The sequence below is a fragment of the Sceloporus occidentalis genome, unplaced genomic scaffold (genome assembly GCF_023333645.1).
Source record: "Sceloporus occidentalis isolate IW3139 unplaced genomic scaffold, rSceOcc1.0.p SCAF_8, whole genome shotgun sequence".
In the NCBI taxonomy this organism is placed as follows: domain Eukaryota; kingdom Metazoa; phylum Chordata; class Lepidosauria; order Squamata; family Phrynosomatidae; genus Sceloporus; species Sceloporus occidentalis.
In genome coordinates this window covers 2,500,967-2,527,160 of record NW_028316988.1, presented here as the reverse complement: position 1 = coordinate 2,527,160, position 26,194 = coordinate 2,500,967, and the positions used below count along the sequence as shown (strand labels likewise).

At 45.0% G+C, this 26,194-nt stretch overlaps 1 protein-coding gene across 1 annotated transcript in view; it reads left to right on the top strand.

Annotated features, from left to right (window-relative positions):
- The window catches only part of PEX14 (peroxisomal biogenesis factor 14), a 95,837-nt gene extending 80,338 nt beyond the window's left edge, over positions 1–15,499 (top strand). Inside the window, exons 4-9 of the mRNA XM_089534173.1 lie at positions 2,368–2,490; positions 5,458–5,543; positions 6,287–6,389; positions 8,151–8,248; positions 11,316–11,407; positions 13,412–15,499. Coding sequence (XP_089390299.1) covers positions 2,368–2,490; positions 5,458–5,543; positions 6,287–6,389; positions 8,151–8,248; positions 11,316–11,407; positions 13,412–13,892 — 983 coding nt within the window. The 3' untranslated portion in view covers positions 13,893–15,499. The remainder of the gene's footprint in view (positions 1–2,367; positions 2,491–5,457; positions 5,544–6,286; positions 6,390–8,150; positions 8,249–11,315; positions 11,408–13,411) is intronic.
- The last annotated feature ends 10,695 nt before the right edge of the window (positions 15,500–26,194 follow it).

The window sequence follows — 26,194 nt, the reverse complement described above, 5'->3', positions numbered from 1 at the left end:
GCCGCACAGTCAGGGAACAGAGGTCTCTGTCCTTCCAAAGCCCTTGAACCTGGGTCCTTACGGAGCATCTGAACTCATCTCTGGTTGCTTTTATTTCGTTCATTAACTTTGATTTGCAGAAATGGCATGGAAGGCATGCACCGTTTTCCATTCTATCTCTGCAGCACGCCTCCTTTGGGCCTTGCGTTGCCATCCGCATTCGGCTAAGACGCTTCCTCGCTCTTCTTCCTTCCCTGCCCTGGAAGCGAGCGAGCGCTTTCTCCCGCTCAGAAAAGGCAAACCAGCTGTGCCGTTTCCTTTCCAGATGCTGGTCAGCAGCTGGTTCCCTTTCTTTCTTCTCTCTCTTTCTCTCTCTTGTTGGCCAAATCTTTTCCAGATGTCGTGGCCGCCGCAGATGGGAGGTCTCCGTCACGTAGGGAAGGCCGCGTGGAGTGCTGGATCCAACCCATCGAGCCAAGCGGCAGCCTTTTTAAAGAACCGGGCGGTTGGTGGGGGCTTGGAAACGTCAACTTTATATCCGAAAAGTTTTGGCGTGGCCTCCCTCTGATCTGTTTTGCTTTAGTTTTATTCCCTCCTGATGTTCGGAGTCCCATTCATGCTAATCACAGTCAGACCTGATTCCTCCCTTCCTCCTCCTTCTCCCTCGCTTTTTTATTTCCGCATTTGTCATAAAATAAAGCAAATTATTCCCATCTTCAGAAACGATCTAGACTAATTAGTCGTCTAACCCAATAATTAGCTTTTTGTTTCCCTGTCTGTTTTCCTACATTATTGTTAGTTTTCTCCCCACTCTTGAGTTGTTGTTGCTGATTTTTTTTAACACCATTACAGATTAAAATGAGCCACATTTGCAGTTGATGGTATATGTTTTTTTCCCCCGCTGTTCTTTTTTCCACCCTCCTCCCTCTCTTTCGTTTCAGGGGAAGAATGGGAGGAATTGCAATAGAAAAGCTACTTCAAAAGCGGCAATAAACTCAAAAGATAAATTAAGGAAATTGAATGAGCCACATTTGGAAAGTGGCAGTGAAGGCTAATACTCCCCGTCGCTTAAGGTTAAATTGCAGCAGGGGGGGATAACGTTTCTACCCTCCCCAATGCATCCAAAATTCTCAAAGAGACAACATTTGTTTGCCAAAAGGTCCCCTCGCCCCTTTGTGGCTTTCGGAAACCTTTGTCTTTAAACAGTATTTTCAGATGAGGCATTTTGCATGCTTTTACCCCGTTTGTGAAATTTTGGCAAGGGGCACAATTGTCGACTTCTGCTTCTAAACTCCTGCCCCGCTTTTCCCTGCAGCTTGGGAAGTAATTCGTTTCACAGGTTCACTACTTTGGGGTCACAATTCCATTTCTGTGACCCAAAAGTAGTGCAGTGCCGTCGCCGTTACTTTCAGGGGTAAAAAGTTATAATTGCAGTTCTGTGATCCAAAAAATACTGGGTTGCTGTTGCTTTCAGGAGCAGCTAATTGTGATTCCAGTCCCATGATCCAAAAGTGGCTTGTTGCCATTGCTATTTCTTTAGAAAGCAACTCGCTATAATTCCTGCGATTCAAGCATAGTTGGTTACTACTGTTGTTGCGAAAAAGTGCCGGTTTTCTTTCTGTTGTTATAGCTCTTCAGAAGAAATGATATAGTGACTTCTTAACGAAATGTGCATTAGGATGTTATGTGCAGAATGCACCCTGGTACCTCCATAACTATAAAAGTAACTAAAAGTGTTGCATTTACACCATGAAAAAGATTGTGTTATCACTCATTATAATATATACCTAAAGTGAGATCAAAACACTAGAACTCTATAGTGTGAAAGGGTCCCATCTCTCCATTTCTTCTCTCCAAGCTGTCAGTGTCCTACAGGCCATTCCTCTCTTAATCCACTTTTTAAAACCTTTTTGCTCTGGATTGTCCCGGAAAATCCAGAGCACTCTGGAGCAGTGATGCTTGGCACCACTGCTGCCAGTGCTAGTCGTTCCTCTGAGGTAGGAACGAGATGCCCAGCCATGCGTTCAGTGCTGGGCTCCTTGTTTCCAACTTCAGAGGGAGCAACTTGTGGAGGTGGCATAGCAGGACACTGTATAGGCAGCTTCCCAGCATCACTCCAGAATGCGCAGGAGGTGGGGGGAATTTGGGCCAGTTTATGGGCCAGAATACTCCAGGGCAACCCAAAGTGTAGACCTTCCTTGAGAAGGTCCTGACTCCCATGTTCCCACCACATATAGTCATGGATGATGGCAGAAAGAAAGGCTTCCCAGAAGATCTCAAACCACAAGCCGGTTTGTACAGAAGATGGTCCTTCAAATAACCTGGAATGTTGCAGTGTGTCCTTAGTCATGTAGGGCATCAATATTCATGCGTCTTTTCTCTCAACAGGACTGACGGATGAAGAAATAGACCTGGCCTTCCAGCAGTCGGGCACAGCCAAAGAAGAACCCCAATCTCTAAGCCTTTCTACGCAGCCAGTGCTGCCTCAGCCCCCTCATCTGGTCCCACACAGTAAGTCACACCAAGTCATTTTTTGTGACAGGTAGAGCACCTTTTCATCTTCTTTAAGGATGCGAAAGCTTGCAGTTGTCTTCTATTGGTTGTGTTACTTTGCTTTTCTAAAGCCCTAGTCCTCATGGAAATATTTGATCATGGAATGACTGCATCCTAAACAGTGGTACTCAAGGGTCAGTTCAAAGATATAGCTGTGTTAGTCTGTAGAATCAGTACGTAGAGAGATCTTGCAGCACCTTTGAGACGAACTGAAAGAAAGAAGTTGGCAGCACGAGCTTTCGAAGACTAAAGTCTACTTCCTGCAAATGCATTTGAGGAAGTAAACTTTACCTCTTAACCATCTCTTTTCCAGGCTAAACATACCCAGCTCCCTAAGTCTTTCCTCAAAAGGAATAGTGCCAACACTCTTTGGCAGGGAAAGCTAAAGAGCTTGTAAAACTAGGAATCCCAGGATCCCATAGCGATGGAGCTATATAGCACTTGAAGTGGTATCAGATTGCATTCTTTCTACAGTGTAGATGCACCCAGTCATAGGCCGATTCCTCCCTTCAGATTTGATTCTGGGTTTGTCTTTAAGTGTTAATCCGAAGGACAGAAGCAATTGGCTCTCTCTTATTCCTTCAGTGCGCCGTCGCATGCCAATATACCTCTGGGTGGATCTTTCTCCTTCTTGTCTGTACCTTTGCCAAAAGGTGTCAAAATTGTTCCTTTAAAAAGGAAAGGGGAGAAGAAGGAAAAAAACCCCAGCTACAACCCTCCAACTCCTTGATTTTGATTAATATAGAGAAACAAGACTTGGGTTGACTGATAATAAAACTGATAAATGACATCTGAATTACTTGTAGCGGTAATTTATTACATAAAATATCTTTTATTTGACATGCGATTAGTTGCTGGAAGCATCACTCAAATCTGACTAGTTTAAACAGGCTCCGAAACGGAACCCCTCCAACTTGGAGGAGCGAAGGAGAAGGAGGAAAGGAGGTGGGGAAACTAGAGAGGAGGCAGAAAGTATGCTATAGAACCGTCTGGCGCTTAGGAAACACTTTACACCGAGAGTGAGGACAAATCCGACTGTAAGTGTTTAAATGATTGATGGGGTTTATATACATTTCCCCCTCCTCTCCTAACCCCTTTCATTACATGCAAATTCCAGGGAGGTCCTGAACTAAGGTATGTAAGGAGCGCTTGCATTTCCTTGGCCTTGTCAGCATACTCAGGTACTTATGCTCCTTAGTCATGGATTCGCACCCGGGCTTTATATACCTTTGAAGGCTCGGCTGCCTTTGCAGCAAAGGCTGGCTTGGTTCCTTCTCTTCCTCCACATTAAAATATGAACGGAGCACTGCAAAGCAGCTACTTAGTGGGTCACCTGCGGTGAGTTTAGTGCTCCTTTCTTTATTAGTTGATTATTATTTGTTCCATTTTTATGCCGCCTTTCTCCCAAAAAGGGACCCAAGGCGGCTCACAAGATAAAACATTTAAAAAGGTGGTGACACAAGGTTTGTTCAGAGGTTTGCCATGGCCTTCCCTCGAAGCTGAGAGCATCCGAGAAGCAGGTATAGAAACCTTGCTGTGGTTCACGCACATGCACATACTCCCACCGCCTCCCATTAGTTTTTCTCCTTCTCCTTGGTATCTTTATTTTTTGCCACAAGACAGAATTGTTTCACACGTCCCTAAAACGAATAAAATGGCATTTCGGCTCTTTGTCTTTATAGACTCTCTGAACTTTCCAAAAGATCATCCCGGTCCCTTTTCATTAATAATGAAAACCAGGGGGCAATAAAATGTTCTTAGTGTAAGCATTGCAGAAACGGAGAGAGAGATGGAAGAGGTGAAAGGCCAGAGATGATGGGATTGATGGGGGGCAGCGTTGGGAGAAGGGAGGGAGGACCCACAGGTGTCTTCGGGTTTTGCCTAGAGGTCAAAGCAATAGGGAACAACGGGGCTTTGGGAGTTTGGGAAGGAAGGACCGGCTGTCCTTAGTATAGTTTGCAGGAAACAATCTGAGACTTAACCATATGAGTAGGGAACTTACACAAGGCAACAATTGGGCCTTATACATAGGTTGCATTTACATTTGGGATTGTACAGTGGGCCCTTGATATTTGCTGGGGTTTGGTTCTAGGACCTATTATTTTGCTTCTCTTGCGGCCCATCTTTGCAGCCGCTTTGAAACTCTTCTTTAAAAAGCAAGTATGAAAACGCACAGCCTTCCAAGTGCTGTTGAGCTGCAGCCATGATCTCTTTATCATTGACTATGCAGGCTGGGGCTGATGGGAGTTGTGATGCCACAACATCTGGAGAGCCACATATTCCCCATTCTGGATTTAATGGGTTCCTTGTTTTCATGCTGGTTGTGTCAGCTAACCCATCAGGGAGTTTGGAGAAAGGCAAATCCTATATATAGGGTACTACAGACACAGTGAGCCTCACTCCTCAATTACCTTCCAAGATTAGACAGGATTGGGTACCTATCCAAATCAGCAGTCATAAGAAAAGGGGATAGAGAAGCCTTATATACTGATACATTGCTCAAACTGAGGAGTCATGTCTGAGGCTTTGCCTTTTATGGGACCTGGTGCACTTGGATTGGCCTTTGGAAGGTCAGCCGATAGGTATTGCAACCTAAGCAGTACTCTTGAAGCCTAAAGTTCAGTATAACAGGCTGAAAAGTTAGAACATAGCATTGGTAATGTTGGTGGTAAGTCACTGCAACATGTTTGTTCATGTTCCTTTCAGTCACCTTGGAACCATACACTCCTTGATGTCTAATGTTCCATTGAATTTCCTAGGAAGCAGCTTGATTTGGAGTGGGGCAACGCAGTATCTCTTCCCAGACTTTGGGAAATCTACTTTGTTTGTTTGGACCACAGCTCCCAGAATCCCCATGCAGAGCTGGAACTTAGTTGAACTCTGTATACTCCACTTCTCACTCTGCCTTTTGTTTTTGTCTTCCAGGCCCCCCGAGCTCCAGATGGCGGGATTATGGCGCTCTAGCAATCATCATGGCTGGCATAGCTTTCGGCTTCCACCAGCTCTACAAGGTAAGGGGTTGCCTGCCAACCTGGCCAAGGTTGTGGGATTGTAACCACCTTGACCCCAGGCACTGGGAGGGCTGAGTATTTACACACCGGGTGTCATGAGACTTCTGGTGTGTCCTAAGAACATAAGAAGAACTATGCTGGATCAAACCAAAGGTCTCTTGAGCCCTGTTTCCTGATTTCACAAGACTGAGCAAATGTCTTTAAGAAGTCCACCAGCTGCGGATAATCAATAGCTACAATTTTGGGGATTGTGACATTTGACTTACCATTCTAAGCCCATCTGAAAATCTCTTTATTCTGGCAGACTTGTGTGAAGTGTGAATGGCCCAGGATTCTCACTTGGAAATTTAAGCCATAGTGATAGTGAGTGGTATCTGTATTCAACAAGTGCTTCTAAGACATAGTTTTGACATAGAATCATAGAGTTGGAAGGTACTACAAGGGTCATCCAGTCCAACCCTATGATTCTATGATTGCCCTTAGACCTGTTGCACTTGGATGTGTAAGCCTCAGTTAGTGCAAACCAAGGCTTTATGTGGTGTCTGCATTGAACAAATGCCTCTAAGAAATGGGTTTGACCTGTTGCGCTTGGATGTTTAAGCCACAGTTAGTGCAAACAAAGGCTTTTTATGATGTCTGCATTTGGATTTGATGGTTAGTGCAAACCGCAGCTTACTGTGATGCCTGTGTTAAGCCTAGAGTCCAAAAAGCCACCTCTCCTGGCTTTTTCTTCTTTTATGCAGAAATACCTGCTCCCTCTGATCATGGGAGGCAAAGAAGACAGAAAACAACTACAGAGGATCGAAACGAACATCTCCGAAATGAGTGGCAGCGTGACGCAGACAGGTGAAGATTAATGATCCCATCAATTCCTGCCCCTCCAAGCCCTTCTCTTCTCGTCTCGCCCCCCTTCTTCCTCTCCCCTTCCTTTCCCCCCCACTTTCCCCTCCATCTCCACTTTATGCGGCAACTTCATTTATCTGCTCTGAGAAATCTGTTCACATTTGCAAATGAAGCCGCCGTCATTTCGGTTTAATTTGAAATTGCTTGTTTACTGTCGGCGCGGCCTCAATTAATTATGTTTTTCCGGAAAGGCTCCCAACCTCAGAATATTAATAAGGGGAATAAAATGACAGCCTTTTCGAAGGGGCTGTAAAGTTCATTTTTAATTTCTGCTTCTCTGAGGGTTTTCTTTGGGGCTGGGTTTTTTCCCCCCCTTCGAAGGGGGGGGATCTCTTCTCTCCCGCTAGCGCCATGTTTTCCTTCAGAGGATTCAAGGCAGGGTCAAGAGAGTCTGTAATTACGGAGTGTTCCCCTGACCCTGACAACCTTCTCTGTTATTGACTCCATAGGGCACCTTTTCATTACCCGCTGCTCCAACGGATGACCTAGATTAGCTGTTACCTGTCACACCGCTGGAATTTCTTTTTCTTTATGAACCTGTTTACTGAATAGAAGCTCTGAATTATAATTTTTCGGCAGTATTAATAAAGCAATTCCATCCTTCCGCTTGTCAGGTTTCTTTCAAAGAAAAGATTTTCTCAGGCGGAGGAGGAACATGTGATGGTTACTTCAGTCTTACACCTAAACCCAATTGCAAGTCCCAACTTAGACCCGTCGCATCAACTCCCAAACGCTGCATTTTGCATCATTTAAAACCTGTTTTGAACTAAAATCCATCAGGGATACCTTTATTGGCCAACCGAAATGTACAGTGTATTTGTTGCGAGCGTTGTGCATTTCAGTTGGCCAATGAAGGTATCACTGATGGATTTTTGTTCATGTTTGTTAAAATGGCCAACGCAGCTACCCCTTGTATGTTTTCTGTTTTGAACTGTTTTGGGATGAGCATCGTCTTGCAAAAAAACAATAATTGGGGAGGGGATATGATCTGGCAGCTTCAAGGATTTCGTAGTAAGAGGGTTAGAGGTCCAAAGGTTGTATGCGGCCCATAAATCCCAGGGGTTTAGGTCAAGGGTGTGAAAGAATGGTCCATGGATTTGGACCTCCAACTCTCCCACTAAGAATCCCTGAAGTTGTCAGATCACACCCCTTCCCCAATTATTATTTAGGCCAGAGGTTCGAAAGGGTGTTCCATGGGCTCCCCAAACATTACAGAGCATGGCCGTTCTCCTTCTTTTTGCCTAACTACTCCTTCCCAGAGACTCGTCTGTCTCTGCTTCGGATGCAGACTTCCATGCCCAAGTCTTTCTGTGCGCAGTTGGGAGATAGATAAACGATACCCAGGCTGTATGAGTTCACAGAGACCATGCAAATCATAAAACCGATATAATTAGAAGGGAGAGGTTTCAGACGGATATACTGTGGGTTATAGACATCTATACAAAAGGAAGATAAAGTAGAAATAGGGGAGGTTAGATACAGTGCAGGTAGATGGCCCATAGAGCAGATAAATTAGGACTGGTTAGAGTAAGCAGAAAGCTGCAGATAAATCAGGCAGTTGGAGAAACGGAGGAATCTTGTCGTTCAGCACCGAAAGAGCACTTTTTTGTATGCGTGTGCCCAGCTTGGCATGCATCCGTCTTCTGCTTTTTAACAAACCTTCTCTTCTTCTCTTTCTGTCCCCTTGTTGCCCCTCTTACACAGTGACTCAGCTTCAGACAACTTTAGCATCTGTCCAGGAACTTCTCCTTCAGCAACAGCAGAAAATTCAGGAGCTCACCCAAGAACTGGCCGCCTCTAAGGTATTGAAAAGACCCTGAAAACTTTGGAAATGGGAACATAAAAATGCCAATGTGGGATCTGCTTGCAAAACGTTTGTCCTAGCCCTCTCGCTGCAAAAGACCGCAAGGCGGTTTTGATTTTGGAGACGTTCTTTGAGGGCCACCTTCCAGTGGTGGGCAGGTCCTAAGGCAAAAAGAATGAAGGCCAAAATACAAATGGGAAGCCTTAGTATTTGAGCCTTAGGAGAGGCATTTCAGCTTTTTAGAATGGGGGGAACAGATGGAGATGTGAAATGGCTGGTGTCATGTGGAAGGGCACAACCAAACATAAACCACAGAAAACTCGTGTCATTTGGAAGGAGGCATGGCTGTCCAGGGAAACCAAGAGGGCCAGGTTTAGCCCTGGAGTCTGGGATTCTCCATCTCTGTGATAGGTAAGAGGTCTGTTGGCAGCTCTCAGCTTAACCTGGTCAAATGGAGCCTCTGTATTTAGGAGATGTCTACCTCTGAATAGCAGTTTTTGGAGGGAAACAGCAAATTGGGGGCAGCTGAGTCAAGCTGGAAAAAGGAGAGACAACCCTCCAAGTATGGAAGAGAAAAGTAAGAGTAAGGGTAGAAGAGAAGGATCCCATTAAGAGAAGAGATGGTGCATTCTTGCTATGTGTGTGTGTTGTCTTTTCCCCTTCTTTACCTTCTTTGTCATCAGGGCAAAGATTGGGACCCAATTCTCAAACAGGCTGGAAATTTTAGAGTCTCTAGGGCTTCTTTATACAACCCTGGTGCAGTCTATTAATTTTGGCCTTAAAAACGCTACCAGTTAAAGGAGATCTTTTCAGCAGCCTGGCCATTTTATAAAATGGTGTTGGTTTTGCGAAGGACACAATATTATTGCAATACGGGCCATAGGCGTGCTTTGATTTCTGGAACCACAACTACAGCCAAACCCACAGTTTATTCAGTGATCCCCCCCCCCCCCCCGAGACCCCTTGAAAACATTTTGAAACACCCAACGGCAATATAAAAATAAGAACCGAGAAGTGCTTTCCAAGAAAACAGAGCTGTCCCAAACGCCGGGGAAGTGCTTCCAAGGCCTACTACTCATTTGTTACTCTGGTTCGCTTCAAATTTTTGGAGCCAGCCAGGAAATTGGGCATCTCCCATTTGGATCTGAAGTGTTAAATATGAAGAGCACATGTTGTGCTTTCGGAAGAGGGAAAAGCACGGCGGTTTGAGGGGCGGAGGGGTATCCAAAGTGCCCCCCTTCCCTCCTCGCCCCTTTTGAAAACGCTCTCTTAAAATGGTAGCGCTGGCTGCTGTCTGATCAAAACCTCATGCGTGTGTGTATATACAAAAGAATAGTCTTGGCTGAGCCCCTAAACTTGTTGGGTTCTAAAAAAGAAAGAGAGAAGGAAAGAAAAAAGAAAGAGGGGGGCACAGGGTTTTCTCAGCTGTGATGCAAGTTTTTATATCTGCCTTTCAAACTCCTGCTGACATCCTCTAAAAAATTTTAAAGAGGGGCTTTAAGTCATTTTTTAAATTAAAGTGGGGAGTGTCATGGACTTGAGTTTCTGGGCTTGTGTTTCCTAGCGCTTGTTTTGTTTGTTTTGGGTGTATGTGTTTAAAAAGGACTGACTTAAAAAGCCCCAGTTGTCAGGTTCTGTTTCTTAAGTCCTCCAGCATCTGGCACCATATGTGTTTTGGAAATTCGAATCCCTTTGCCCGCCAGCGAGTGGAAATCTCTCTTCTTGTTAATGTGTTTCTGTCGCTTTCAAAGGGATCAGAGAGCCAAAACGGTGGCTCCCAGATTCTCACTTGCCTTGTGGGGCTCCGGGAATGGGGCATCCCTTGGGAGGCCACGTCTGGGGCTGTCTTTGTCAGCTACTACAGAGTCTGTCACAGCCAGGAACAAGGGCTAAAGAGGAGACACGCAGTCAAGTCAGCTGCCCAGAAAGCTGCTTCTGAAGAATCCTAGAGTGGGAAGAGAGCCATTCAGTCCAGCCCCATTCTGCCATGCAGGAACTCATAGTCAAAGCACCCCTGACAGATGGTCATCCAGCCTCTGTTTAAAGACTTCCAAAGAAGGAGACTCCATCACCCTCCAAGGCAGTGTCTTCCACTGTCGAACATCTCTTACTATCAGGACGTTCCTCCTAATGTTGAGGTGGAATCTCTTTTCCTGTAGATTGCATCCATTGTTCCATGTCCTAGTCTCTGGAGCAGCAGAAAACAAGCTTGCTCTCTTCTCAAGAAGACACTCCACATTTTAAATAAGCCATCCAAAAACAAATAGACTTTACACTGGTCTGAGGTCCACGATCCTGTTCGTCCCATGAGGAATGTAGTGTAGTCCTTTGAGGTATAGTTGCCCCATTATAGTCCTCTGAGAAATGAAAGCTGCTCCTACATCTCTGGGTGCACAAAGCTCTGTCCCCTGACCATAGATATGCCATGGAGCTACACCTGGGAGATGGCCTTAGGCACACGACAAGGAAGGGATAGCCTTTGCCTTCGCTATGTACAAAGGCAAAGGCACCTGTTTCGTACCCAGAAGTGCTGGGCAACTGATGGGCTTCCAAATGCAGTTTGCTGGCCAGTCCTTGTATCTGGAAGCCATTTGGCTGTTCTTGGATGCCCAAGCAGAAGCAATGTGCAAGAAGATATTGGAAATGCAGTACCCAAGAAATTGCTTACACTGGTAACTTAAGCAGAACCAAAGCAATGATAAGTCACCAGTGGCATTCTGATTCCATGTTTCCACTAGACTTTCTGCTGGAGTTCTTTGCCTCTCCAAATTTTTTGGCCTCCAGCCTCCATGACAGCTTGGAGAAGGTACTATTAGGTGAAGCTCCCCATTGAGTGCTGACTGGTAAGTTCTGGACTCCAAAAATGTAGCTCTGATTCCCATCAGCCCTACCTACCCAGCAGTGGTTAATGGCATGGTTCAAATGTCTGGAGGGCTTGGAGGCAAAATGGTGGTTCATATGGTGGGGTCAGTTGACTCTGGAGGTTTTTGCACTCTGAGGAAAATTCTGCTCGGACCTCTTGACCTTCCCGCATCTCTGACTGTCATCTTGTCTTTGCACCCTAGGCCACAACATCCACCAACTGGATCTTGGAGTCTCAGAATATCAATGAGTTGAAGTCTGAGATCTATTCGCTAAAAGGTCTCCTTCTGAACAGGTAAGAAGTAACCCAGAATTGTTTATGGGGATGGGAGGTGGGGATGTCATTCTTTACTAATGTTCGTGAAAGAAGCAGTGAATAATTTTAGCAATTTTCTTCCCTCTGTGAGAAAGTCTTTGAAAAATGTGCAGGAAATAATATTTCTTTAGCATTTTCTTTGTAGAAAATGCTATTTCCTGAGTAGAAAATACTGGTGTGTGTGTGTGTGTGTGTGTGTGTGTGTGTGTGTGTGTCAAAAAAGCCACATGCAAATTTTGCACAGAGGAAGTTCTGAATTGCAAAGATTCTCATCGCTGCAGGATTCTTCCTTTCAGGGTTTCTCTACACTTAAGAAACATATTTTCACAGCTGATTGAGGATTCAAACCCTGGTCTAGCACTCAGACCATTACACCACAGTGGCTAGTTACTTAAGTGGCATTGCTTTATGCTTCCTACTCTGTGGAAACAAACAGGACAGTAGCATGACCTCCTTCACTTTGTGCACTGGAGGAATACAGCTTATTTCATGCCCAAAACATGAGTGTTCTCTTGCTTCCTTGCAGTAAAGCAAGACAAGGGCAGATGCAGTCTTGTTTGTGTGTCTGCAAGAGGACATCTTGTCATTAAGAGGAAATTCATTTGTTTTTGTTGGTGGTGTGTGAGAGTGTGTTAGTGTTAATGCAGCTGCACAGATAAGTGCTTTGGGGAAAATATATTTCTTAAAATAAACAAACCGAACCCGCGGGCAGAAGGCCTCCCTTGTGGCAAAGCGGGCGGCTGTGACACCGGAGCCAAGAAAAGTCACCAAATTGAATTTCTTGATCACATTTACGATACCAGTGAATAATGCCGAGGGTTTGGTCATTTGCATGCTGAGGAGGCGGACGCTTCAGAAGCAGTACATCTTCCAAGAGGAGATCAGAAGGCATTTGTGGTTGGGTGTTTTAGGACATTCTTAAATTGGAGTTGTCTGAGAATCAGGGTGAGATAGTTGTGGTTGTAGTATTAGACTGGGACTTCACATGTCCAGCTTCCCTGAAGCCATGGAAACTCACCTTGGACCAGTCCACTTTCTCTCTCTCTGAGTCTGACCTTCGCAGGGTTGTTGTGAGGATAAAACTGGGACATGAACAAATACATAATGAATAAAGAGTGACTCACAAGCTGTTGTCCTAGGAAGGCCAGGGTCCCTTGTCTTAATGCAAAGATCACTAGAATGCTTGTGTTGGACAGTTCTCAGAGGCCATCTACTCCAGCTCCTTGTTCAGTGCATAGAATCCAGTAGTGAAACATCTCACACAGACGGCTGTCCAGCCCCTGAGGTTCACAGTCTCCATCCATGCGGAGCCCTTCACCAGTCTAGGGAATCAGTTCCTTGGTCAAACTGCTCTTAACATCAAGATGTTTCTCCTGATGTTCAACCAACATCTTGGCTCCCCTCTTGCATGCACATCGTGTGACTGGTTGGCCATTGTGGGAAAAGAATTCATGAACAGAAGAAAGGCTTCAGTTTGATCCAGAAGGGTTCTTATCGCCTTGAGGAGTCAACCATGTCATCCCCGTTACCACCACCAGTCTTCTTTCTAAACATACCCAGTTCTTGCAACCTTTTCTCATAAGACTGGGGCTTTATAGTGCTGTGATTTATAGTGCTGTGGCTTCACTGTGATTGCCATGGTTGCCTTCTGTGGGATCCTAGGATTTGTGGTTTAGGGAGGGCTACTTAGAATTCCAAGTCAGAGAGCTCTAGCACCAAACTACAAACCCCAGGATCCCATAGGATGCAGCCATGGCAGTTAAAGTGGAGTCATAGTGCAAGAATTGTGTGGTGTGAAAGGGCCATACTGTCAGGGGGGTTCTATGTGTTGCAGTCCAAAACATGTAACTTTGCCAAGCTCTGACATAGGGAGAAGGGCTGGCTTGGACCTCGTATGGTCCTTTCCATGGAACTCAAAGCAGTGCTAGCAACTGTGTTTAGTTTTCCCTCCTAAATAAATAAAACTTATTCTCTTTCTCACAGGAGGCAGTTTCCTCCTTCACCGTCGGCACCCAAAATCCCATCGTGGCAGATCCCGGTCAAGCCCTCCTCGCCTTCCAACGCGGTCACCAACAACCACAACACCAGCAGCGACATCTCGCCGGTCAGCAACGAGTCCAACTCTTCCTCCCCTGTGAAAGAGAACCACAGCCCCGAAGGGCCGAAGGTCAGCTGCCACTTGCTGGGCCCTGCGGAAGAAGGCGAGGCAGTGATCGACCTGAAGGGCCAGGTGCGGATGGAGGTTCAAGGGGAGGAGGAGAAGAAGGAGGACAATGGGAAGGAGGAAGAAGAAGAGGAGGAGGAGGAGGAGGAGGAAGAGGAGGATGACGTCAGCCACGTGGACGAAGAAGAGTGCTTGGACGTCCAGACGGAGGACCGGCGAGGAGGAGATGGGCAGATCAATGAGCAGGTGGAGAAACTACGGAGGCCCGAGGGAGCCAGCAACGAGAACGAAATTGACTAGAGCGACAGGGAAGGTGGCTCCCACCTCACCCCACACCTCTTGCCCATTTTCCAGTCTGTGGGCCTCTCCTACCCATCCAGGATGATCTTGTCTCACCTCCCTGGTTCACCTCAAGTAGTGCTGTGGCCTAGCGAGCCAAGCAGCCTACAGGCCACCCTCCACCTGACCAGCTGCTCCTCACCATGGCTCCCCCTCTTCCCACCGCATCTGCTTCTGTCTCACATCCCACATCTAACCCGGGACTCGGTTGCCACTCAGCCTGCACCGCAGCTTAGGGAAATGGTTCTCCTTGCTCATGACGCACACCCAGATACTAATCTGTGGATCAAATGTGGAATGATTCCCCCAAAGCCAAGAATGTGATGTTCCGCCTTCCTTTCCATTTCCCTGGTGGCTCTTCCCCATCCTCTCTTCCTTCACTTCACGTTCTCCAATCCAGACTTTGCTCAGCAAGGACTCTCAGCCTTTAGAAACACAAATGTTCTCATGGTTTCATGCGTTTCTGTTTTCAGACCATGTTTTTTTTTCCCTGAACAAAGCATGGAGTGGAAAAACCTCCCTTTCCTCTCCTTGTTCTCCTGGCCCTTCATTTCCTAGTGTCTTGGGAACAAAAGTGTGTCTGCTTCGTAGCCACTTTGCTTTTGTACACCTTTGTGGATGTCTTGGTTTGCTGGGGTCAGGGATTGGAAGGAGCCATTTTGAGAACTCCTGGTTTGTTGGCCAAGGGTCTCGGTCTCACAACCGAGGCTCGGGGTTGCTGCTTTCATCCTTTTTCTATTTTCCACTTCTTCTCGTTGAAATCTATGTTCTTAGCATGGAGAGGAGAGGAGGAGCCAGAACCTTACAAACCAGAGGAGAGGGCCAAAATCTCTCTAGGGCTGCCAGCTGCTGACCCATGTGGTGAATCTTTTAGGGTTGAAATTATTTCCCTGCATGGGGAAAGGAAGCCAAATCTAACTCTCTCCTTCCAATTTAGGGTTGCTATAAGGCCCCTGGTTATTGATCTTTCAATTCTTAAGTTTCCAGGTCTGTCAAATGCAATGGGAAAGTTGCACATCAGCTGTCCCTTCACAGTCCAAGGGCCACATGCTCTCCGTTGTGGTGGCCCCTTCCTCACATCGCACCAGTGTCTTCCCTCTTCAACTATACCCTCATTCCGTCTCCCCTCACTTTTGCCTTATTGGCTGGAGAAAACGGCAACAAACCACCGGGTTTTTTAGAAACCCCCCATTTCGCAGCATCGTGTTGTCGGCTGTTTCCCAATGGTGTCCAGTTTCTGTTCACTTCATTAACAGGGGAGCAAAAGGAAAATGTAATGGAACCTCAAATCCTGTAACATCGCGAGGCTCTCGCTGCTCCTCGATCTTCACCGAGGGGGAAATGGAAATGTGCTTGTCTGTGTGATCATGTATAGAATTCAACTATAAAATATGATTGTATATAATTGTAATAAATATGAGTTATCACTATATAATGCCAGGCGGTGGCTTCTATGGCTGTGGTTTACTTCTTTCTCTCTCTCTCTGGTTCTTTTCTTTCTCTTCCCTTGCAATCCGCTGAGAGAACCAAGACGGGTTCCAGAACTGAAATCCCCCTTTTTTCTTTTTAAAATGTAGATCGTGGCTGTTAAATCTTTTTTAAACAGTAAACAGATTCTGTGTCCAAACCATTATAGTTCCACACTCTTCATTTGCAGAGAGGCCAGATCATGCCGAGTTACCCTTTCTCCCTTTTAAAATCCTTCTTCCGAAAAGCGTTTTTAGCTATGTTCACAGACCAAAGCATTATTTCTGTTTTCCTTGTTAAAGTGATTTATCGCCTCTTCTTACCAGATTAGTCATGTGAGGAGGTCATGGCAATGTGTGCTTTTTAAAGAGGAATTAGGATTGTGGCACCAACTCATTGTTTGCATATGAGAACATTTCATTGCATTCTTATTATCAGACATACCACACTGTTGACATGGGAACTCACTGCTGCCATAGATCTGGTTGTGATGGTGTGCCTTCAAGTCACTTCTGACTTATGGCAATCCGAAAGTGGCTCTTTTGTGGGGTTTTCTTGTTCTGAGGGGATTTGTCATTACTTTCTTCTGAGGCTGAGAGAGTGTGATGGTGCCTAAGGTCACAGCTGAGTGGGGTCAAACCCTTGTCTCCCAGAGTCTTAGTCCAATATTCAAGCCATGCTGGCGCATAGATCTGGTTGATATTATTTATTTGTGAGCTTTTAACAAAGTCCTAGGAAAACGTGGCCGTCATGGATCAGAAACAGACATCTTTTTATTTTGGGTGGGGGATAGGAAGCTTTTGGGGACTGGTGAGGAAACTCAGGGGCCACAAAAAGTGGGGTCTCAGGGCCACATAATAATAATAATAATAATAATAATAATAATAATATGTTTTATTTATATACCGCTTTTCCAAAGATCATAGTGGTGAACAGCAAGTCAGCTAATTAGCAAGTAAGCTAATTTGCCCCCAACTGTCTGGGTCCTCATTTTAGCTCCCTCCTCGGAAGGATGCAAGCCTGAGTCGAGCTTGGGCCCTTTTGCTGGTCTTGAACTCGCAACCTTGTGGTTTTGAGTGAATGGCTGCAGTACAGGCATTGAACCACTGCGCCACCAGGGCTCCAAGTGGCCTGAGGGTCCTCTTTCCCCAAGCCTGTACTTGGTGGTCAATTCTTGTTGATGGAGGATGTGAATCATAGGGTTTCTTAATGGAAACAGTGCTTTTCAAACTTGTCTATAAATGATCTGGATTGAAGAGCAGTGAGCCAGTGTGAGGTAGTAGATGTTGGACTAAGACTCTGGAAAGCAAGGGTTCGAATTCCCACTTGGCTATGGGAACCCACTGGCTGACCTAGAACAAGTCACACTCTCTCAGCCTCAGAGGGAGGCCTTGGCAAACCCTCTCCAAACAAATCTTGCTAAGGTGAAACCCCTTGGTAAGTTCACACTGTAACAACTTGAAGGCACACAACAAAAACAGTGAGGTGTTGAGGTTTATCGAGGGTCAGTTTGCACAAAAGTTTGAACGCAAGTCAATTGCAGAGGGCTCCGAAGGAGTCTTTCCAAGCGAATGATGGGAACTGTAGTTCAACCCTGAAGTGTGAAGTGAAGGACAATGAGGCAAGATCTGGTACTATTTTCTCACAGAATCATAGATCCAACCACAACTATCACATTTAAAATCACTAAACAAAATATTCCTCCCTAGTGACAGCCTCTTGTGCCTTTCAGACCTGAGGATCTGAAGGTTTTTGAGCAGCAAAGTAATTCATGGTAACTTAACTCTTTAATTCAGAGATGGGCAAAAGCACTGGACTGCAGGTCTCTTCAGCCTTAGCCAACGCCGCCAATGTTGAAGCAGACTGGGAGGTGAAGTCCGACAACATTGGGAAGGCTACACTTCGCTCATCCCTGGTAAGTGAGTGTGTGTCTATGTGTGTGGAACAGATAGAAAACAACCTTCTGAGGACTTACTTTAAATTTTGGGGTGAGAAACCAGACAGAGAGTGTGGTTTTGATGCCCTGCGTTGGCCTTTCTATGCAGGGAACGTAATGATGAACACATTAATATGGACAATATTTTGAGAATGAATATTGAAAATTGGTTGTTAAATTTGGGAGTAGGACTATAGGAAGAGTCTTTAATTTATTTGGCTTAATGTATTTGGTCATCTTGGCCTAGCACTCTGTATTTCTCTTGACTAACCCTGGCTTTCTGGGCTATTGGGTAGAGAAGGGTCTTTCCTATCTCTTTCTCCTATGATGCCAAAGTTTGACATCAATAGCCCACCAAAGCTGTCCAAACCTCCAGATTTCCTAGTCTGACCCTTTTCTGTCAATTGTAAAGTGGTTTTCTGTGTTTTTTGCCTTGCCTGGCCGCACCATTTTCGCCACATCCGGATGACGTGTGGCCATAAGTGTCCAGGTTTTCATCTGTGACATGTTTGAGGTTATGAACTGACCCTTGGATCCGCCGCAGTTGCCTAGCTCTGCTTTAAACTGGCGATGCCAATGGTGCCCAGTTCCCTTTTGCAAACAAAGAAAGCACTTTCATCTAGGACAGTGGTACCCAAACTTGGATCTTCCAGATGTTTTGGACTTCAGCTCCCAGCATTCCTGGCTGCTAGCTAAGCTGGGGAACTGAAGTCCAAAATACCAAAAGAACCAAAGTTTGGGAACCGCTGCCCTAGATAAGAATGCTTTCCTTGTTGGCAAAAGGGAACTGGGTACCATTGGCATCACCAAGAGTCAGTTCGTAGCCCTGAACATTTCACAGATGAAAACCTATTTCCCTGAATCCTTGGTGCTGGACTACAATTAATGCTAACGCCAAGCACCTGGTGCTGAATCTGTGCACAAAGCGCCATTTGTGATATGTCCCTACCCTTGTTTCTGGCATCGGGGGCACCTCCAAACCCGACGTGTGACAAATACAGTCTTCATTATCTCACTCAGAATGCTTTGGCTTCCTTTATTTTCCTTTTACATTTCAACCAGCAATTCCTAAATGCTTCCCCCGTCCTCCCTACCCCTCTTAGGCCTGGTACACGGTGACATTTCCATGCGTCCAGGGTGAGAGAAGGGGACCTTTCCATGACTGTATTTAGACCTGTTATTGAATGGAGTGATTTCTCATTCCTTAAATGGACGGATATCTTCCCCAGGAGTTTCTCGCTCCCTCGCTTTCTCTCCTTTAATGCTCACGGGGAACACTGCATTTAGCTAAAACAGGACAAATTTCTGAAGAGTGTTTGAAAGTGTGAGCTTTCCGTAGAAGATTTCTCCTGCCCCCGCCGCCACCCTCTTTCTTTTTTGCCTCTCCAGCAAGCCAAGAATCCTTCTCAGATGCAAACAACACGACCGAGCGCATAGGGAAAGAGACAGAGAGAGAGAGAGAGTATAATGATGAAAGTACATTGTCAGCGTCCGCTGTATATATACATAGAAGGCTTTGGAAATAGACGAACAGCAGTCGCTTGGAGAATGTGGAAAATTAGGCTGGAGGAGCATGTGCCGTGAAAAGGGTGACTTATGGAGTTTACAGTGCATAATGTTAGGGGCAATATATATATCTATTGTTTCTACCGGATCGGCTTAGGGAAGATCCACCTAAACAGATCTTTTGTGCGAGTGTATGCTCTCAAGCTCCGTCTTTCAAATGCCTTAGCTCACTTTGACTCTGCGCTCTTAGAGCTAAGCTGAGCTCCATCCTGTACTTTGAAAAGTAGTATTATATCCAGTGTGAAGTCGAAGGCTTTCGTGGCCGGCGTCCATAGTTTTTTTGTGGGTTTTGGGGGCTCTGTGGCCATGTTCTAGAAGGGTTTATTCCTGCCTATTTCATGGGCAGTTTCAGCAGAGTCAAGCTGTATTAACTCTGCAGTGCAGATGCAGCCTGGTGCAAAAGTAATTCCCTCTCAGTTTACTCAGACTCTTGCCCTTCCCTGTTGGCTCAGGAAAAAGCAAACCCCTGCAAACGCTCCCAGCTTGGATGTTGTTGGTCACCGTAACCTTTGCCGTCTTGAACAAAAACCCACCAAACAGTGGTGCCTTTATTGACCAACCAAAATGCACAATATACTTGCTGCAAGCTTTCAAGGCTCCACTGGGCTCTTCATCAGGCAAGAGGCTGCAAGGAAAAATGGGAGGTGTTTGTACGATGCCTGAGTTTTGTTGTTTCGGTCCTTAGTTAGTTAGGTATGCCATCTTAACTAAGGACAGAAACAACAAAATGCAGGTGTTTAACTAACATCTCCAATTTTTTCTCTCCTCCTGTTTTGGTTCGTAATATCTTGACTGATGAAGAAGCCAGTGGAGATTTGAAAGCTTGCAACAAGTATATTGTGCATTTCGGTTGGTGGGTTTTTGTTCGCATTTGCTAAATGGACAACACAGCTATAATCCCTGTCTGTTTGCCACATATGTCCCAGTTTTCATCTGCAAAATGGTGGAAGGTTGAACCTTTAAAAGGAGATAGGTCACTCTTTTACAGGTGTTTCTCATTGTAAGAAAACATGCCTTGACTTTCCATTCTCCTTCCATCCATTTTCTGCCTTGGTAATGTTGTGGTGCTCTTAAAGGGGACATACTGACCTCTCTTTTATATATGTTTGCTTTTTTGTAGGATCGCTAATAGGCTTGGAGACATTTGGGGGAAACAACTGGACCATATCTCTTAACCCTAGTTTGTGTATATTGAGACAGACTTAGAAATGTTGAGGCCTTGTGCTTGTTTTCAGCTCCACTGGAAACACTGGGTTTTATGTCTGAGTAAACATAACATAGGACTGCAATGGTCAGTCCTAAATACTTTAGGGCCCGGTTCTTTCAAGAGCTGGTTTGCCCCATTTGAAATGGTCTGAACATTTGAAGAAGTCCTCTTCTTTGTGTTGCATGAGTTTCAGGCAGGTGAGCAAAAGAGACAGAGACTTTTTGGTATCGGTGCAAAAACTGTGCAAAGACTTCCTTTTGGAGAGACAAGGACTTTTGGAAATGGCTTCTTTTTGGAGAGAACTGGGATTTTTTGATATTGGTGCAAAAACTGGAATAGCTTTCTTCTGGAAAGACAAGGACTTTTTTAGGCCTAGGATATCCACATTGAGGTTTGTGCCACTTTCTTGTCTCATTGACATCAAAAGTCTGGCCTAAGTGTGTCTAAACCCAGCTTTGTTCGAACCGCTTCTAGTCTGTAAGGCCTTTCTAGGGCTGCGTCCGCACTGCAGAAATAATCCGGTTTGACGCCGCTTTAACTGCCCTGGCCCAGCACTATGGAATCCTGGGAATTGTAGTTTGAGAGATCTCTGACGGAGAAAATTAAATATCTCGCCAAACTACACATCCCAGGATTCCATAGCATCGAATCAAGGCAGTTAAAGTGGTGTCAAACTGGCTTATTTCTGCAGTGCGGATACCACCAAATATTAGTGAAATAATTAGGGGGGATGGTGGCGGCGATGATGATGATGATGATGACAATGATGATGATGATAGTGATGATGATAATAACAACAATAATAATACCACCAAACCCACTGTCCTGCATTCCAGACTAATTTCCAATTTTTCAACATTGGGTGACTAAATGTCTTTGAATATTTCTGCCTCTGAGCATATATTTCTGCAAGTCCAGGGTGACCAGATGTCCTCCTTTTCCAGGACATGTCCTACATCCCCTCCTTCTGTCCCAAACGTCCTCCATTTTAAACCTGACTAAGAAGTATGCGTTTACGTTTATATTTAGTGTTTCGCATCTGACATTGTCCCTACATTTTTGAGGCACCTTGTCCTTTGCAGTTTGGACAGCTGCGTAAATCCCAAGTTTTACTTTGGAAATAAAAGGGATTCTTTAGAGTTTAAAGGCAAAATATTGAGGTTTTTGTATTAGGCTTTTGAATTAGTGACCCCTTTCTGGGTCCTGTTTTGGGGATCATTATCATTATCATTTCCACAACCTGGACTCGATCCTTTGCTTCTTCCCACTTTCTTTTATTCAAATAGAAATGGGGTAGAAATAAAAGACTTAGGAGGGATGCCAAAAAATAAGGATTTTATCCGGTGCCGAATGTCGCTTACGGTTGATTTTGCATTTGGGTCTATAGGTGTCAAAAGCGAACTCAATCGACACGAAGTTTCGTCGAAATCAAACAAGAGGGGACCAAAAAGTGGGGAAATGAAAGGAGACAAGGAGGGCTGTGCAATGGAAATATGGGATTATATGTGGTTAGCCTTTGCTTTCCTCACTAAAAGGAGCAAACATTAACCTAATAAAGGCAGAGGCTGGACTGAAGCGAGGGGAAAAAATAAACCCAGCTCAGGAGAAGGGAAAAAAGGGAGATTTTTTGTTCCCTTTCATTAGAAAAATAATACATTTCATCCAAATAAGGTAAAAATATTTGAAATGGGGCCGAAGCGAGCGCCAAGCCATCCTCTGCGTCCGGCCCTTTTCTAGAAAAGGAGATTCTCCAAACCCTCCTCAGAAAGGCCTTATTTTTGTAGGTTTTGTGGCAGCTTGTCTTTTTTAGGGGCAAGAGATCGCCACAAACTCTGAGGGGAATGTTTGAGGCTTTATGCTGATAATAGCCCCATGCTTCTTTTCTTCTTGGTTTCTTTTTGGTTTGGTTTAGTTTGGGGATTATGATTAATACAGTTTTTAACCCCTCAGAGTTTCAGTAGTCATGATGAAATTATCCCTCAGAGCAATTAGTTAAGGATTAATTGGTTCCTTGTTGTTGTTTTAGGAAGAGAGGTGATAATTTTGAGAGGGAAAGGGCCTTTTGCATGAGGAAAACGAAGAGCGTTTGGGTTCTCCTCCGTTCAAAATGGCCTCACAGACGCTAACAATGGTGGCTTTTCTCTCCTCATGAGGGGCAAAATTAGGGTTTCCTCCAAAAAAGAGAATTTGAGATGCTTCTCTATAATTAATTTTTATTATATTGGTGCTTTTTGTGACATGGAAGACACAAACCATAGCCCTAGGTCTTTCGTATTTGAAATGTCAGTACAGATCCTGTGCCTTCGGTGGTTGTGTAGAAGGCTGTTTCTGGTCACACAATGAGGTATCACCCACTAAAATCCCCTTTTCTACACAACCATTATAAAATGACAAAATCAAGGTTTGCTATTTGAAATTCATATATATATATATATATATGAATTTCAAATAGCAAACCTTGATTTTGCCATTTTATATAAGGGACACCATTTCACCACAATATTCACAACACACAACATATATATATATATACACACACACACACACACACACATCAAATCTTGATTTTGCCATTTTACAATGGTTGTGTAGAAAAGGGAATGAGATGCCTCATTGTGTGACAAGACACAGCCTTCTACACAACTACCGAAGGCGCAGGAGCTGTACCGCAAGAGCAAGGTTGGCTCTTTGAATATATATATATATATATATATATATATATATATATATATATATATGTTGAATATATATACAGTATTCAAACAGCCAACCTTGCTCTTGCCATTTTATATAAGGGACACCATTTCACTACAGCATTGTATTTCATGGGATTTGGGCATCCAGGGGGTTCCTGGATGTCAAGGGCTGCATAAATATCAATTAATAAATCAAATCAATTTAAATGAAATAAATACATTAAAAATAAATTAATGGAGGACCTTTTGGAAATCCTCCTGGACAGAAGGTCGAAATGTCCTGGGAAAAGGAGGACGTTGGTCACCCTGGTTTCCCCCAAAGCCTTGGGTCTTGTAGTTTGGGAAGGGACCTATTTTTCATGGAGAGGGCGATTGCTTCTTGGCTGATTCCTTGGACAAGAAAATAGCATCTTTAGGGGAATGTGTTGCATTTGGGTTTCTAAAAGGAGGGATAGCTCTACATTTGAGGAAGGGGTTTAATGGGACTATTACTGGGGTTTCTGCTGCTCTTGGAGGGCCTGGCAATGGAGCTCCCTTGGCTCTGGAACACAAAGAGAGACTCTTGAGCGGCTTGTCAGATAAATCTTCCCCTGTTTACTTAAATCCTCAGCGTTTCTTCAGTTTGTTTGTTTAAAAACGGATCCTGCCAAAAAGGAGGAAAAGCCGTCTCCCTTTGGGCCTGGAGCCTCGGATTAAAGGACAACTGCAAGGCCTTGGCAAGGCTGCCTTTCTCCATCTCAGGTGCATTTTCGCCACAAAAAAGGGGGCGAACCCCCTTTTCCAAACCAGCAACTAGCTATACACAACCTGAGATTGCATTGCTTAGTGTGATGGCTTCTAAGAAGCTTGTTTTCAATGCCTAGCCCTGGCCTTGCAATGAGGAACGCCGTCATGAAGCCACAGTGCTCCTGACCATGCACAGAAGTCTTTCCTTTCCCTTCAGGATTGAGCGGCCAAAAGCCTGGGGCTGAATCGTGCTCCAATCACTTCTGTTGCCATAACAATAATAATAATAATAATAGTGATGAAAATTATCTACCTCGCAGGGTCCTTGTGACGAAGAGCAAATGCTCAGACGTGAAGCCATGGCTGCCACATCCAACCCTGGGGCAATGTTTGATATAAGTCTGATCAAATGAATGGGAGGCTGATCTATCTAAATGCCAATGTTTCAATGCCTCCATATAAAAGGACATATCTGTTATTGAGCCGTCGCGCCTCCAAATATCAGCAGGTGCTCCGATAAGAATAATTTCCATACAAAGCTTGGGAATAACTCAAATGTAACATTTAAATTTCATTAAGTGTGCTCTACCCAAACACCTGTCGGATGTTTCGGTTCAGCCGCATGCGCTTTTTCTTGGCGGGGGGAGGCGATTAAAACTCGGCTGTATGTACAAGTCGAGGGCAGGTTTGGGGGCCAAAATTACGGCTATTGATACGACCCGTGGATAAGCTGAGGGTAAAACTTAGGGGCATGTCACAAAGGACGATGCCAAGGAAAACGATGCCAAAGAACCTATACATGCGTATATGCAGTATTGGTTTTTTAGCTATAGCTGGGTTAGTCCCACTGAGGAAATAGCCATAGCATCTGGTGCAGGGGTTTTAATGGAGCTGATCATTGACTGTTTTCTGTACTTATAGTCTCTCTGTGTGTATGCGCACCTTCATGCTACCTGTCGACTTAAGGCAGCTCCATGCGTATCATAGCAATCCTCGGAGTTGGTTTTGCCTTCCTCTGAAATAGAGCCCCCAGCGCCTGGTATCTGTTGGTGGTCTCCCATCCAAGTACTGACCAGGGCGTCTTTGGGATTTAGGCCTTGACACATTTTTGTATCTGGTGTTGTTTTTGTGTGCCTCTGTGCCATTCTTTTGTCTCATGTTGACCCTAAGGCTACAGCACCCTGTTATAAGGTTTTCTTGGCCAACGTCTTGAATGAGGATTTATCATTGCCATCCTTTGAGTCTGAGAGAGTGTGACTTGCCCAAAGTCCCGCAGTGGGTTTTTATGCTCAAGTGGGGGATCAAACTGGATCTCCAGAGTTATAGTCCAATGTTCAAAGCAACTATACCACACTGGATCATCATCATCTAGATTTAGAGAAATAACTCTATTTGCTTTTGCCTAGGAAGTACAGAAGTACTCTCCAAGCTACAATGCTTAGTCCACTTTAAAGTTGGTCCACTTTAAAGTGAACCACAGTGCTATAGTCCACTTTAAAGTTTTTAAAGCAGTCCCTTCGTATGGCAAATATGGCTTTGTATACCCCATTGTTAATAAAACCAACCCGCCAACATCCGTCTCCACTATTCGACCGTCGTTTGGTAGCCTGGTTAAACAAATGCACAGCATGGGAAAGTGGGCATGTTGCAAACCACAGCTGGAAGCATCCCGTTTCGTCCTGATGCGATGGACAAGACCAAAGTGGCATGTGGTTTGCGCATGCAACGAGAAACCAGAGTTTAGCATTTCATGTGAAAATGGGGCTGTGGTGAGCGAATCAGTCGGATCTGGCTTGTGTTCCCTTGTTGCGTTTCGGAGTAAAAAGCGAGAAAGTGGAAAACCTAGGAAGGGACCTGGTAGGCCTCTCTTTGGTCTCTAAAGGGGTGTCTCTGCGCATGTGTGTATGTGTTAACATAGCCTCCCCAAAAGCAGCGCCTCAGCTCTTGGCAGCCCAACTCCGGCTTGCAGGCTCTGCGTCAATTTGTTGAACTTGCTTTTTCTCTTTCATAAATTAGTCACGCTTTTATTGGAGAGAAGGGGGAGCCCGACAAAGGCAGCCCAGCAAGTCCCAACGGGAACCCTGCGAGCGGCTGGTTGTTGTGGGGTTTGTGTGTCTGCACGCATCCGTGTGTGTTTGTGCACAACTTGTTTTTCTGCTCGGAAAGCATTAATGTACGGACATTTCGCATCCGCTCCAGGCGGGGCTCCGGTGAGAACAAAACCCGGTGCTCCAAGTGCATTCGTATAATGACATCTGTAAGGTTGCGTAGTGCCAAGGGCAGGAGTACACTGGAAGGGCTTTACACTCTGCTAGCGCTGAACAGCATCTCAGCATAGGACAGCACTGCGTAGCGTAATACAAGAGCCTCATGTTGGTCAGCCCTGAGGCTCAACAGTTTGGAAGCTTAACCCTTTATATGGAGAATATCATGATTTCAGTAGACTGGTAGAGGAAATATTAGACTACATTAACTAGTGTGGTGCCACCAAGGAAGGACAATAGGAGCCACTAAAAGAAATGTATGCCTGCATTTTCCAATGTGGTTCCAAAGCAGGTAAGGGGTCTGTACATATTAACTCCACTGACAGAGGCACAGGAAGCCCAAGTGGGAAGGTGCCATGGCATTCATAGCTTGCTTCCAGGTCTCCGATGAAGGACATCTC